At 34.0% G+C, this 16470-nt stretch overlaps 1 protein-coding gene across 1 annotated transcript in view; it reads right to left on the reverse strand.

Moving 5' to 3' along the window:
• Positions 1-2432: 2432 nt before the first annotated feature.
• LOC132193554 (cell growth regulator with RING finger domain protein 1-like) overlaps positions 2433-16470 on the reverse strand; it is a 30947-nt gene continuing 16909 nt past the window's right edge. The window contains exons 3-6 of the mRNA XM_059614297.1: positions 6571-6742; positions 4740-4884; positions 4575-4682; positions 2433-3282 (exon numbers count right to left, since the gene is read on the reverse strand). Coding sequence (XP_059470280.1) covers positions 2881-3282; positions 4575-4682; positions 4740-4884; positions 6571-6742 — 827 coding nt within the window. The 3' untranslated portion in view covers positions 2433-2880. The remainder of the gene's footprint in view (positions 3283-4574; positions 4683-4739; positions 4885-6570; positions 6743-16470) is intronic.

The raw sequence follows: 16470 nt of genomic DNA on the forward strand, positions 1-16470 counted from the left end.
AATAAAATCGAATAAGGACATATAAAAAAGGAGATGTTGATCATGATTAATTATATAATAACTATTTTTGCACAAAACAAAATTAATATTCAAAACCTAGAAATAATTTTATCATAAAAAAATTTCAGGTAATTTGGAGCATTTAAAAAAATTAAATAATTACAAAGCTGATAATTATTCTAAATAAATAACAGCAGGATATTTTTTTTACATCAAAATCAAGGAAATATAATTTTTATAGTGTAAATGTTTTTCCTTTAAAATAAAAAAAGCCAGGAAAAGACCGAGGACTCAATAAGTTTAGTGACAAATTATTTACCCGCAGGGTTTTATTTTCTTACTGAAATACTCAATTGAGTGTAAATGACATGAAGTTAAATCAAAATATCTTCAGAACTTTTTTTAAACTAGTGTTTTCCATTTTCATCATTTTTTGTCACATTAAATGATTGCAAAAAAAAAGCAATTAAAGAGGAACCAAACAAAAATTGAAATCTTTGATGATTTAAATTTTAAATCTTTTAACTGAATTAAAAAGAAAATAGCATACGCCAACATCCACTTCCTTATAGGGAGAACGTATAAATTTATTAAAATTTTCATTGTGGCTTATGGGTGAAAAGGGTTTTATCGCCGTAAATAAAAAACTTGTGGTTCGATTTTGTTAAAATTCGTCTTAAATAATAGCCTGATAAATAAGCTACATAATGCGCACCAGAAAACCTCTTGTCGCAACGTAATTTTTTGAGAAAACCGAAAAGTACTTCGTTTTTAGAGTCTCCTTTGCCAAGGCCTCGCCGCCGCCGCCGTTCACGAGAATGGCGTGAGGAGATGAGGGAGGGAAGCCTCAAGCCAGAGCGAAGAAACGTGTGCCGCTATTTTTGATAGACTTTCGTGCGAATGTATTATTTATTTAGAACGCGTTAATTTTAAGTAGTCAAATTTTCAGCGTTGTTAGATAATTGTATACAGTATTTTTTGTTATGCTAGTTTTAAAATAATTTTGGTTAGGAGCGGAGTTATTAACGTTTCCGCGAGAATTTTGTTCCGTCAATTTAAAAAATTGAAGGAAATTTTTAAAAATATAAACTTTAAGAGAATAATGTTGCCAATTAAATTTTCTACAATTTCTTTCACAGGCCTGATGACGTCAAAATTATTTTTACCTATAAACTGAAGGCTCAAAGTCAAAATATAATTTTTTAACTAAGAATAAAATTTTTTAGAATTTTTATAAGATAGCCAATCGATTGCAAATTTTATGTTTACCAGTGTTCTCAAATTTCATTTAAAAATATTATGTAGTTTTGAAAAAAGAAAATAATATTTGATGGTACCTCATACTGCTGACGAAGACGAGCGGCGGCATCAGAGCGCGTTTGAGAAAGCAATCTGCAGCTTAAAAACGGCTGAATATTTTTACATGAAGTTTTAGAGCTTCATTAAAAATTAAATTTCCAAGCGATTGGCTATCTTTAAAAAATTCTAAAAATTTATTGTCTAGGTTTTTAAGTTATATTTTGACTTTGAGCCTTCCGTTTATAAGTAAAAATAATTCTGACGTCATCAGGCCTATGAAAGATACTGTAGGAAATTTAATTGGCAACATTTTTCTTTTAAGGTTTATATTTTTAAAAATTTCTCTCTATTTTTTAAATTGACGGAACAAAATTCTCGCGGAAACGTTAATAACTCCGCTCCTAACCAAAATTATTTTAAAACTAGGATATCAAAAAATACTGTATACAATTATCTAACAACGCTGAAATTTTAAATACTTAAATTTAACGCGTTCTAAATAAATAATACATTAGCGCAAAACTCTATCAAACGAGTTGCTCTCGCCGGACGCTGGCTCGCCTTCGTCGACTGCCGCTGTGGTGCGTGCGCCGTGCTGCAGCCTGCAGTTGCTGTGTGCATCATGGCGGCACCGGCACCGAGTTTATTCGCACTATCGGCCTTTATTCATCGAAATCAACTTATTCAGGGGTGGTCTGGGCCTGGCGACCGCACGGGAATTGTGTCCTGACCCCACTCTGGCCCTCAGGTAGCTTGAAATGTTAAGTCCCTCTCATAAATCGCGCTAGTCCTCTGCGGAAAACTTTCTTCCGCGATTCCCTTTGTTTGTTATCACTTGTGACCTTGCTTGTGACGTCACGATCGGTGTGCACCGAGGAGCGCGGCTGATATCGAAAAGTACTAAATTTTCAATGCTTATTTTGGGGGCTTTAATGAAGGAATTTATAAATTTTGATCATTTTAAATTGTTAAATGCTATTATATTAACCACAAACGACTATAAAATGTTTTGTTTGGTTCCTCTTTAATTAGCACAAATGAGCGCAATTGAGATGCTAGACACAGAAAAACTTCACTATAGTTGCATGCGACGTGTATTGCGGCGCCGGATGATAAATTGAAACGACACGGGGTACATTTTCATTGCACGTTCTTTTAATTAGCTAAATAAATACACATTAATCAAGAGTCGTGATGCTGCGCACTCAGTCAGTCACTCGGTTAGCCATTGTAACGAAACAGGAGAGGTCGTTATTTATCACTACTTACATTACAAAAAAAAGAGGCATTAAAAATAAAATTACAGGAGGCGTGAGAAAAAAAATGCACAAATCTCTAACGCAAAGCAAAAGTGAAATATTAAGAGAATAAAAAAAAACGACGCATTCTTCAATCAAAGGTACACACACGTGCTCATCTAATCGTCAATTTTGCTTGATCACATATATTAATTAAATTAAAAAACGAATAGCTGAGAAAAAAAATCATTCCGTATCGGTCCATGGTTTTTTGTTTATACATATTGATTTCGTGAAGGGAAGGAACTTTCACATGTGAATGTTAAGTGGCGCTGCAGATCGGTCAGTGAAAGCCTAAGAAGTCGATGAGGCGGTCGTTCCACTGCAGCAGCCAACGGTGCAGCGGCATCGGCTTGGCGTCGGACGAGGAGCGCGCCTCGGCCGGCAGGTAGTCCTCCTTGCGGATGCAGAAGAAGCTGCGGATCGGACTTCGGCACATCGGACACCGGTCCAGCTTGCCGAAGCAACTCGCACAGATGCATGTGTGTCTGCAGGGCAGCAGCGCTCTCGACAGGGGGAAGTACTGGCACACCACGCACAACTGCTCCTGGCTCGTGCACGTCGGGCCCCAGGCGGTCGGCGTGGCCGACTCCTTGTCCGCCTCCGAGTTCAGTCCCGCCTCGCAGAACACAGAGGGCGGCTCGTCGTCGTAGCCCAGCGGGTTGCCGTTGGCCAAGTACAGCGGCTGCAAATTTAAGGAAAAAAACAGCTTTAGTCATAATAAATTGTGACCCGTAAGTGGTTGTCTTTGTGGTCGGATTTGTTTTTAAGTCCAAAATATTTCATCGATGTAAAAAAAAGTAATGTGAATAATTCTTTTTTCATTTTCAATCTTATTGAAAAGTTAATTTAGGGAAAATAATTTTCATATTTTATAATTTTCATAAGAAGTTCACAGAGGAGGTTGAATTCATGTTTTTGGAATAAAAACTCAAGTAACAGCTAATTCAGAGGTTTTTGAGTTGTACCAAAACAGAAAATGACAAATTTATGGTTTTTAAATGTATTCAAAACTGTTAGAACTCAAAGAATGTAAATGTATTCAAAATTGTTAGAACTCAAAGAATGATCGAAGAGATTTTTTGAGTCACTTTCAATGATTGGAAGGGATACAAATATTATTTGCCAACAAAAAAATGAACATCTCAAAAAGTTCATAGAGAAATTTCTGTTTTTAAATTCAAAGAACATGAAATATTCATCAATTCCAATTAAATTCTTCAACATTATGTCAAAAACTTCATTAACATCCAATATAATTATTTAATTTAGAAATCATAAATTATTTATATCCTCATGTCAAGTCTAGTGGTCGTCATTGTTACTCCGTTCTTAAACTTTCGTAAGTCTGAGTTGCAAGCCAATCTAATAAAACTCATTTTGAAAATACGCTGCTCCGCAAATTCAACATAAAAAATATTAGTCTGATTGTAAGTCAGTTTTTTTATCAGGTCAACAGATGGTCCCAAAAATAAATCAAGATCGATAATTTATTTTAATATTTTCTTAGGAGGGTGAACGGAAGCTCGAGGAGTGATATTATGTGATCAGCCATCTCCGGACAAGGGCCAAAAACTGGGTCCTCTGCGGGGGTCAAACAATCACACTCCAAGAGCATTCCTGAAACACAAAAACTGGCACGAAATCAACTAGGTGTGAATTAAAAAAGGAGTGAGAGCAGCAAGAAATTTTCAAAGAAAAAGAAGATTAAATAACCGAAAGAAAGTGCAATTTTGATTTATAATTATTATTAAATACTTTTTTTTTGCAATTAATAAAAGAGAATTTGCAATAATTATTTTTGTTTAAGTTTTGACGAAAAAAAGATTTAAGAGAAAACCGGAGGGCTGATTTCGAAGGCACCACCGGAGCCCGGCAAACTCAAAACTCAGTCAGACGAATGCCGAAGGTAAAAATGAACAGTGCGAAGTGGCCTGCAGCAAAAGTTGAGGCTACTGGGACTGGCGGGCGGCCAACCTTGAGGCACGAGAGTTGTCCGTTGGCCTGCTTCAGGTATTGCGCCAGGATGCTGGTGGGCAGCGTGCAGACCGAGTCCTTGATGTGCACCACGTTGATCAACGCCACCTGAAACACACTTGCTCTTGCACGCTCGGACGCAACAACGGACTCTGAGTGGTTTACAGTCTCGTCGGGGTGCGGCGTCTCCGTGTCGTCTCGGATCAGGAAGATGACCAGCGGGTAACACAGTCTCGGCGGCGTGCCCAGGTCGATGCTCTCCGGACTCGGCAGATGCATTGTGATGGTTTTGTCACCGTGTGGCCCTTTCCTGTGAATTAATATCAGAGTTAATTTCATTTCATTATTCTCAGCCGAAAATATACGTAAGAAAATATTTTATTTTTTATTTTATATTTCCTGCTAATAGAATTAAGAATTTAGCCTTAAAATAATATAAAAAGAGAATAATTTTTAAAGGAATCTATTTGTTTGAAAGTTAATTAATAATTTCGGTAAAAATTCCAAAAAAGTTAAATAGAAAACTTAGCACAAATGAGTTATTTACAAGGTTAATTTGCAATTTAAGCAATTTTTATTTGAATTCATTAAGTAAAAAAGCTTTCAATGATTGAAAAATTGGAAAATAATACAAAATTTTAAATAAAACACTCATTCGGTCATATTACGCTATCTTAGCCATTTCAATTTATAAAAAAAACTAAAATAACCGTGTGACTGAAAAGAATGTGAATCAATTGTTTCCTAATTCATTTCTAATAATCCAATTTTGAAATAATTACATTCAATATATTATTTCACTTCAATTCCCAGAACCAATTAGACATTTAATGAAAATGACATAATACATAATGATACTCATGCAGAAATAGAATTTGTTTTGAAACTTTCAATAAAATCACTTGAAATTCTTACAAATTTATATTATAATAAAACATAATTCTTTATTCTTTCTTAAGATTTACTACTTTTTAAACTAAAAAAACTTTGATGAAGAATTGCCAAAAAAGGAAACAAATCAAGTAAATAATATAACTATAAATAATAAAAATTCTAAATTAATAAATAAATTTAGATAAAAAATATTAAATTGAATGGTAACACTCGAGGTGGATTTCATAAAAGATTGAAACCGGGCGAACCTCGTTGCAAAGAAAAAAAATGAAAAAATAAAGGACAACTGACCCCAAAGGCGACCTGCGGTCTGCTGGTACTTTAAAACCTAGGATTTCTTGTGTCCGACTAAAACTAAGTGGGAGGAATTAATAAAAAATTAAAAATAAAATGGGAGATTTTAATTTTAATAAACAAAAATTAACCCGTTCAGCATCAGTCTCTCGGACTTCTCCGAAAGGAGAGGACCGGCACTCAGGTTAGCTGATGAGGCCTGGATTGGCCGAAACAGCTGTCCTAACCAGTAGTGTGGCAGATTACTGTGTTTTTGCCAGAAAAGTCTTTGGGTTCATTGCCCTGGAAATTTCTGCCAAAATCACAGTATGAAGCTGTTGACTGACTCTTTTGCTTAATTAATTTCTGCAATTTTTGTTTATTAAAATTAAAATCTCCCATTTTATTTTTAATTTTTTATTAATTCCTCCCACTTAGTTTTAGTCGGACACAAGAAATCCTAGGTTTTAAAGTACCAGCAGACCGCAGGTCGCCTTTGGGGTCAGTTGTCCTTTATTTTTTCATTTTTTTTTTTTCTTTGCAACGAGGTTCGCCCGGTTTCAATCTTTTATAAAAAATATTATTCCGATTAAATTATTAAACTTGACGCAATACTTTTAATATGTATTTTATTCTAAATAACCCTTTTCCATGGCGGCAGCGAAAGAGCTAAATTTAATTTTTCACTGCTTTTGGCCCTTTTTGTAAAGAGAAATTGGCAAAAAGTAGATGTAACAATTGTGTGAGCAGCGGCGTTGGGAAACTTTTGGCGCAAAATAGACCGGTTTGTCACGTTTGTTGCAATAAATAAGTGGTGCGCGGAACTCACTGGAGGGTGATGCCCTGCTGCTGGCAGTATCCGCTGAGCAGCGTTTTTTGTCTCACGGCGTTCTGGATGGCGCCCCACGGACGCCACAGGAAGAGGTGCAGCTCCCTTATCGAGACGCCCCAAAACGAGTGCAGCGTGTAGTTCACCTGGCTCGACAACGTGCACTGCAAGTCTGTAACCATCAAAACAATGAAATGAGCGACCAAGTTGAAAACAAACAACAAATGAGTAATCGCAAAAGCAGAAAAACGCCCACGTTGGCAAAACATGCAATGAAAATAACTTTTTCTCAAGTGCTGGCGTTTTTCTTTTATGTCTTTAAATAGAGCGTTGAAAAATCATCAATTCAATTTTATTTCATTTATATTTTTAATTGTTATATTCAATTTAATTATTGCCTTTAAATTGTTTCATCATTAAAAAATTTAATTTTCCCTTATTAAGAGTAAAATTATATATTTCTTCAATTCTTAAAGAAAACATTACTTTTGTTTAAATTAATTTGACGCTTTTAAAATGTAAGAAATTAAAAAATGAATTAAATGAATTCATTGAACTTATAAAATTTAATCTCTAGATCGTGAATCATTCAAATTTCGCAACAAAAATACTGAAATAACTGCTTTCATTATGTGTTCCAAATAACGCTAAAAAAATTTGCGGTAAATTTAGCTGTTCAATTTACTTTTCTTATTTTTTAATTTGGCGTTACGCCTTTTCCTTTAACGGTTCTCTTTCTTCACTTGCTCACTCGCCGCGAAATAATTAATCGTCAGCAATAAATAACTTCTTTGCATAACAACCTGCCCGTCATCTCTTCACTCATGTAATGAAGAAAAAAAAAACCGGCGGCCTATTTGCAGCAGCCGGTCTGCGTTTATTAAGTATTCGGTACAAAATATTACTCGCCGTCGGATTAGAGAAGGTCAAGCGCTAGGCCTAGAGCTGATGCGAATGCAAATTAGCCTGACCTTGCAGGTGAAAGTGCGGATTTTCGGTCGATCATCAATCATCGTCCACCCGCGCCTGCCGCCTTTTCTTTTAACAAAATATATCGGGAAAAAATTTGCGGTGACGCCCTTTTTAATGCTCATTGATAAATTGATATAAAAGAAAAGAAAAATTTATCGCTTATTCTTCCGAGTCAACTTTTAGCGAAGATAAAATTGAGTTCAACTTATTAATTTTCATTAAATTTATATTCAAATGTTAGTTTTTTTCTTCATATAATTTTTAGGAATAAGCGCCATTTAATATTTAAAAAATTTAGTTTTCATTTTTCTTATAAAAAATGTAACTGAAATTTTGAAATGTCTGTATTAAAACTTAAATTTACTGTTAAACAAAAATGCTGTCAATTAAAATTTGGTCGTCTGAAAAGAATTAGCCATAAAATATGTAAAATTCCTGTTGTGAGAAAATGTCTCCTTGGATACAGATTAAGGACTAGCGCGAAAAACGTGTTCAGGGGCGTGTGAGGTTTTTCAACCTGGAAGTGAAAAATTTTTATACACGACTGGTCGCCTCGCGTCTTTCGAGATATTTCTCGAGCTCGCCTCTCTCGCCGAAAATACCAAAGAATAAGAGAAACACGTGAGCTTTGCGAATTTTCAGATCCAAGCGAATCCCTCGAAGGGGCACTGCTCGCGTTATTATTTTATTTGCTTTACGGCGCAAGGCAATTTTACGCTAAAGTGCGGATTTTTGTTCACTGCGAAACCGAAAAAGGATTTACGCTCTTTAAACATCATGAAAAATTGCTTCTTCTTGCAAATTTATCATGAAACGTGCAAACTTGAGCAATTATTGTTGGATTTATGACTTACTTCATAAAGTAATGGAGTTGAATAAAAAAATGTCTAAGATTTCAGTTGATATTCATTAACAAATTACATTTCCTAAATTTATAATATGATTTTTTGAATTAAAGATATTTTATGAATTTGTCAATGATATTCATAAGTTTCTGTTAACTTAATTAATATTCTTAAGTGTGTTATCCACTCAATTATTTGGCAGAATTTTCCTTTCCCATTATTATAATTAAATATATATAGCTTTAAAGAAATTTTGATAAATCCTCCTCTCTAATTCTTTTAATTTTTTCTTATTAATTTTTTTCTCCCAATTCACATCTTTTTATAGCATGACATTCATTCATGTGTGAATCGGGTGATGAAAAAAACTCCTACTAAACTTTTTTGTTCAAAACTTTGTCTAATATTAGGAAAGGAAAAGTGTGAAAAATAAATGTCAGAATATTGTTTGCACTTATTAAATATTTGCTTATTTCATCAGATAATCTTTTTTAGAAGATAATTTAACTTCAATAATAAGAAAAAAATTCTTCTTTGTATAATATAAATGGCAGCAAGTTGAAAAGTGTCGATTGCGTCAAACTGCTTTCGAACGAAACCTTTTTAGGTCCTAATCAGATCAACTGACAATTAGCTCGGGGCTATTAAAATTGAATTACTATTCAATTCAAACTGGTATAATTTGTAACAACTAAATTCTCGCTAAGAAAGCCTGGGTGAATTTGTACATTTTATTTTAAATTTTTTCTTCTTCACTTTGGCTCGGATAGCAACGAGGAGTCGATCGGCTGCTGGTTGTGGCCAAGTAATTATCCCATGCAGAGCAAAAGAGAGTGGATTCCCTCTCTAAACTACTACATAACGTGTTGGCTAACCTTGAAAAGCGGTGCCCGCGCGTCATTGCATAATGAAAATTATGGTGCCGGGAAAAATATTTGGGCTCGCCCCGAAAACGTTGTTTGATCGCCGATTCGCTTTAAATCATCGCTTGTCGGAAACCAAAAAATCAAGTGATGGACAGAGAGGCATCGTTCGCTCGTTCGGATCACATTTCTTGTATGTACAGCGAGGGATAAAAAAAAATCCGTCTGCCTTTCCAAACTGCGAGGGACGCGAAAGTCACGATTCTCGCATTTGTCACGTGCCAAGTTGAAAAATAATTATTATTTTTCGAACGGCTATCAAAAGGATGCCGGAGACTTTTCCTTAATTTGGAGAACACAAATTTGATGCAGTAAATTATTGTGTCCTCTACAAAACGAGAGGAGTCACTGAATTAATTAATAAATAAAAGAATAAATAAATAAATAAACCAGGAAGTTGCTGAGAGGAACAACAGGTTTTGTAATCAAAATCAAGATAGTTGGAATAGGTTAAACGTAATAATAATTGAAAAATTATAGAAGTTTTTTAAATTTAATTTATAAAAGTGTGATTTATATATATATATTTTTTTTTTTGGAAATTTACATGTTATTGAAATCTTTGGAAATTAGGATAAATTGTCTTCTCTTGAAATTTGATGTCTAAATTTCATGAATTATAATTTATTAAAATATATAGTAACTCATATAACGAGCAAAGAGAAATATTAATTGATAAATAAAATAACAAGGAGGATAATATTAGTTTATTTTTAGGTCTGACTAAGAGCAATGACTAAAGTGTTTGAATTGAATAATATTTTTTAAAATAGAATTATGAATTATTCAGAAATAACATGAGCTAAACATGTTTTTGTGGCAATGGAAATACCAAAATACCCATATTTTCAATAAAAGAGCACTTTTTTAAAACAGGTAAAAATTCGTAAACAGAAAAGAAATATCGAAATTTAAAGATCAAAACATTTAAAGCTACCTCAAAATACAAAAATTAGATACGAGGATTAGTAAGATTGACTAACAATTTTATTCAAATTAGCCCTCCAGAGATTTTTAATTTTTTTTAATTGATTAGAATTGTTTTTAAAATTCCAAATTAGCTCCAAAATAAATTTTACAAATTTTTTTTTAAGTGGAGATTAAAAAAATGAAATATTCAGATCTAAAGTCTAAAGTAAATCAATTGTTCTACTTCAGATTTCGTTTTTATACAGCGATAAAGTGCTGGACCTGGACCATAAATACAGAGGCAAGTATGCGATAACGGTGAATTATGTAAACAACCTGATGATTTCATCGTCGGAATTAGAAAATATTGCGTGGCGAAGGTCGCGCAAAGGTGAATGCTCTGGCGGGGCGGCCGAAATGCATCGCTGCAGGCGCTCCACTTTTTCTCTGCTGCAGAACAAAGGTCGGAATTTTTTGGAGTGACCATGCCTTTGCTCGACTAATTAACCATCAACAATTTTTTTTTACATTTTTTTCTTTTGTTAAATCACCCGCGGTCTAATGCACTTGAGAGAAAGACGCAGACAGTAATTATTGTTACCAAATGCAAAACAAAAACACGGAATGTGCGGCGCCGACGACCTTGTTCTCGATTGCACCACGCGGTTTTGGCTTTTTGATAGTAATTTCCCGCGCGCTTATCCCGCGGGTTTCTCACGTCCTGCGCCCAAAACAAAGGCCGGTCGCTTCTTTTGAAATTCTAAATAAGAGGAGAAGAAGAAGAAACAGTTCATGTTTTGAATTGCAAAATGCTTTTTACCGACTATTAAATTTTGAGTAATTTCACAGGCGATGGAAGATAAAAAATAAAATTAAATTCATTTTTAAATATTGTATATTTTTACATTAAAATATTATTGAAGATACTTGGTTTTCAAGGAACAAGAGAAATTTCATTAATAACGTTCCTTCTTGAGTAAAATTTGAAATTCTGCCAAAAAATGTTAAAAAAATTAATAAAAATTTCAACATGAACACAAAAAAATATTGCAGAATTTAAAAATAAAATGAAAAGAGAAATATTTTGTATTTTTCTGAATAAAGTAGTTTTGTCTTGTATTTTGTGAATTTATTTTGTAACGTTGTTTGAATGACACAAAAAAAAAATTATTATCAGAGTAAACAAAGAAGTGAATTGAAAAAAAGGGTTAATTGAAAAGATTAAAAAGAGAATATTCACCAGTGAAGAGCCAAATTCCATGTACCTGAATTTAGAAAATATTCATTTGTAACAAAAAGAGTTGACAGTTTAAAATAATCTACAGCTTTTTTTTAATTAAAAATTTGCACGAAAACATTCGTAGCCAATTTAAAAATTATTTCCATCATTATTCAGTCACCTTTCGTGTCCTTGCACCGCAAGAACTGTTGTTTTGAAACGCACAATGCAGTCGGCGAACGAGCGAAAAGTTCAAAGGTGCAAAATTAGAATGCAGAGCATGAGATGCTTTACTTTTTTCTGCCTCTCTCGTTGTTGCGGGGAACGACTTTTTCACATAATATTATTCCGCAATTAATGAAAACAGTGTCAGCGATAGCGTAACAAGCAACCAAGGCATGCACTCGAATGAATCGGGTTTCTTAATTCAATGGGCAGGTGAATGTCTGCGCCGGTGATTATGTAATCTCTGCCGACGAGAGTCAGACCTATTTTCGGTCTGCGAATAAAGAGTGCATCTGACTGAACGCAGCAAGTGATCGATTCGGCCGCAGAGGCTGTTCACTTCAAACCGAGATCGAGTTCGTTGTCTAGAATTAAACTCTGCAGGTGATGCAATTCCGCAATGCATTGATTGTTTCGTTTGTGCGATTGTTTGTGGTTGACTTTTGTAATCTTATTTGCTAGCTGGATCATTTGTGCAGAAATTATACTCGATTTGCAAGATCTTAATTGTTGCAAAATCGCAGCGGCAAGAAAATGAGTCAAAATGCAAAAAATTTTATGATTATGCTTTTTTTTGGAAAAAATAAAAATTTTAAACGTGAAATTTTAAGGAAAATTTCAACTTAATACGACTAAAATTAACTAAGTTTATAAATAAAAAATTGTAAAATTTTAAATTTTGAACAAAGTCAAATTTTGAAATTAAATTTATTAAATCAATAAAATTTTCTATAATTTGGAAAAAAATCATAAAATTTTTGACAAATTAAATACACACAAATAATTGACTCGTATTATCAATGACTACATTTATAAATGCAAACTAGAAACTTGTAAATCATCCAACTGTAAATTTAAGTAAAAAAAGACCTCCAATAAAGACTAAAATTGAAGAAAATTAAATTATTTTGAATTTCAATAAACTTCTACAAAAATAAATCTGTTAAAATTTCAGACAAATTTAATTTGATACATTTGAACGTTGAAAATTATCTAAAAAAAAAAAAAAAAAAAAAAAAAAAAAAATGCCTTAAAAAAAGACAAAGGACAGATTTTGCCAACAAATTATTTTTTAGATTATTATTTTTAACTTCTCTGTTGGGTGGATAATGTCCTTTATAACTCAACTATCAATAACTAACTTTTAATTGATTGTTTGCGACCGCTCAATGCGATTTAAAAATAGATTTCGCAGGTATAATAAGGAGCAACACTGTATTTGGAACAACGCGAGTTCTCATTAAACCTACCCGCCTTGGAGAGCTAATCGGCTTAGAAAAAAAATACAAGCGTGATTTGACTTCACTTAGGACGTTTAAAAGGTTCTTGGTAAGGAAGCTTTGTGATTGGTTTAAAAGGAACTGCAGCGACTCTGAGGTCTAATTTGGCCTGAAAGCACTTCTTGTGTTGTTATCTATATCGCTAAAAGTGTGTTAACCACTTACAAAAGGCTTCCTTTGTAACCAATATTCTCTATTTTTTTTTGCAAACTCGCAGTGACTAGAAAATTAGGGGAAAGTATTGTCTCAACATTTGATTTTTCAATATGTGTAAAATCTAAATAATTAGATTAATTTATCGATTGTTTCCACAAAACGTTTATTGTTACGTTATATTTAAAATTAAAAAAATAATAATAATAAGAAAAAAAACTTTAAAACTCGAGATTAAAAATGGTATTTTTTTTCCAAAAATTTATGCAATTATATTGATTATTGCAAATTTATTGAAAAAATTTGAAATCGCGAAATGTATTTTAAAAAATTAACAAATATGTGAAGTTGCTTTTATAAGTAGCTCGCTGAAGGCAATTTCCCCACTCTCTATTAAAAACTTTCAGTAATTTCAGTTGGCATTTCTTCCTGCATATATTCAATTATCTAATTTCATCGCGGCAGTAGAGCTCGGCGGAACAATAAAAGAATATTGGCGCAATTTCAAACGAGGTTAATGCTCAGCATCCGTTTACCGGCTGGAGTAAAATTTGCAAACTACTTTAGAGACGGTAATTAATTGCAGCGCACGTGCTATTATTTCTGCAAACCTGCGTGCAGGTCAAAAGTAAAAGCACCGAGAGTTTGCAGACTTGACTGAGCTGCAGCTCTCGATGCAAGAAAAGGAGAAGTTTTTCGCTATTTATAGCGCAAAAAGCGGCGCCAGCGAGTTGCACCTCCATCTCTGGACGTCGCGCAATTGGTTGTGCAAATAATCACAATCGGCAGCCGGTCTTTCTTATATCATACCGACAGGTCACGTTACAAGATGAAGCACGAGTAGGTCAACCTGGCCGGCGAAAGTGAAAGTACCGAGAACAACTCAAAAGTGGCCCAAATCGCAATGCCCACCTTATTTTCGTGGGTGTTTGCAGGGGCGGTTCGAATCGCTGCTTTTTGCATTCGATTTATTTTTTATTTGGCTAGCCAGGAAGAGAGCTGGACACGTTTTTCCCCCCGCTTGGATTTAACTTTCATCGATTTTCAAGTCGGCACGTGAGTCACGATTGCTTTAAAGACGTATTCGCTGGTCAGACGACGCGGAACCGTGAAATGTACGCGCAGCCAGTTTCAACTGGAATGGCCAATGAGAACGAGCCGGTCCATTTTTTAACGAGACGCACGGGTGAGGATTACCGGTCCGACCAGAGACTTACATGGGATTTTCCTGATTGCGTCAAACGAAAAATTCTGCAGCTTTGAGAAGAGACGACGGAAAAATGACCATAAAATTTCCAGCCAAAGATCAGTTTTCCTTATGTTAATTCATAACTGATACTGAGGTAATTGAGAACTCTTCACTGATATTTTTTTTTTTTTCATAAATATCACTGCAAAATAAATAGATATGGAATGAAATTCACAATAATAATAATAATAATTAAAAGTGTTTTGAGTGGACAGGAAGAGCGTTAAAATTTCAAGCTAAATTGACTCATATTTTTGTCATTTTTTCTATAAGAAAATTATTTATTATAATTTTTATAATCAATTATAGTGTTTAAAAATTATTTTTTTAAATTCAAAATGATCAAAATTAAAGGATTAATTTTTAAATTATTTAATTTATACCTAAGAACAATTTAAAACTCCAGCATCAATCACAATTGTGATCCTTCTCAAAATCTCGACAATGCTTTTAAAGGGCAAGTCAATAAATTTCATCAAACGCAGATTCAAGGCTCCGAGCTTGGTAAACACACGGATTATAAAGTTAAGATTCTCTGCACCCACACGTGTGATTTGGAGATGATTCAATGCGATGTGTGTACCTTGAATTCCTCTCTTGTTGCCAAAGTGAAGCTCTTGGACCGTGTTTAGAGTCAATAAGCTTGTGTGTGAACTGCTCATTAAGTCATTTGCCCTAAAAAATCGCCGGCAATCACTTTTCTCGCCGATTCACCTTCAAAAATATATAAATCCACTTGCGAAATGCACTCGCGAGAACAAACAATACAAACCTGACGCGCAAATTAATGCGTTGGGAATAAAAGCGACCCAAAAAGAGCGCGCCGAGTGCAGTGCAAGCAACCTTCAATTACAAGAGAAATGCAAATACGAGTCTCCACTGCAGCAGCCAATTGATCAGGAGTTTTTCTTCTCTGTTTGCCGCTCACGAGTGTGTTTAGTGCCAAGTTCGACCAGCACATGAGACTCGCCGAGAGTGCCGCCGATAATTGGGCAACGCAAAGCGACCTCTCCACTTCTGTCCGTGGCCGAGCACTCTCAATTACAAAATTTGTCTATTTTAATAATATGGCAAGCGTAGATTTGGCTCTCATTATGGCAAGAAATTGTCCTTAAGAGGTAATTTAATTTGTACGAGTTTCTTTTGCTAAAAGTTTCATTGAAGGATAACAATTTTTTGTTGTTGAAAAGGTCGTGCTACTGATTAATCTAGTTTCTTTACGATTTATTTTTAAACATCAAAATTATTTATGTCAACATTTAATTAAATTTTTTCACCATAAAATTAGAAATCTAAAAAAAAAAAAAAAATATTGAAAGAATGATTTTAATCACCGTTTATTTCAATCTATTAATATTTATTTAAAAAAAAAATATTTATTCATGTTAGAATTTGCTTATCATTCACGAGTCTTGTTTTAATTTTGAATCAAAACTGATGAAAATGAAAATGAAATAATTGAAAAAAATATTAATGATTAATTTTTGTAATGCATTTGGAAACTTCCAACTATTTTGCTTTCTGCTCTTAATTTTTTTAATTGAAGTGCCTCACAAAACCGTCAAAAAGTTTTGAGAAAATGATAATAATTAAAAAAAATTATTGTTGTACATTCTACTTTTTGTTTGAAACAAATTTGAAGAAAAATAAATTCATTAAAAAATAACAGGCTTTTTAGTTTGATTTTATTTAAAATCCAATTTTAATTTTCAAACTTATATCAAAGTTGTGGATTTTTTTTCATTGCCAGGAAAGCTGTGCTACGTTTCCATTGTTCTAAATTCTGGCTCCACGCCTACCTTGCACTTTTGAATGTATGCAAGAATATTGCTCAACATTGAGGCAGGGACTTGAATCTTACGTGACTCGAGAGCTTTTGGCCATTTCGGGCTCATTTTCGATCGCCCTTGAACCCAATAGAGCCGCACGGGCCGGTGAGCGAGAGCCGAACTATTATTTGCGTCAAATTTCTTTTCGAGGTGAACCAGTCCAGATGGACGCCGCGATTGGCCAGCGCCGCATCTGCTTTCCGAGACCGGTGGTAATGCACATTTTCGTATATTAAATCAATCATTTCCCAACAACAGCTCAGCTTTTTGTGCTGCACGTTGTCCTAGAAAAATCA

This window comes from Neocloeon triangulifer, unplaced genomic scaffold (genome assembly GCF_031216515.1).
Source record: "Neocloeon triangulifer isolate White Clay Creek 2 clone unplaced genomic scaffold, ASM3121651v1 ptg000004l, whole genome shotgun sequence".
Lineage (NCBI taxonomy): Eukaryota > Metazoa > Arthropoda > Insecta > Ephemeroptera > Baetidae > Neocloeon > Neocloeon triangulifer.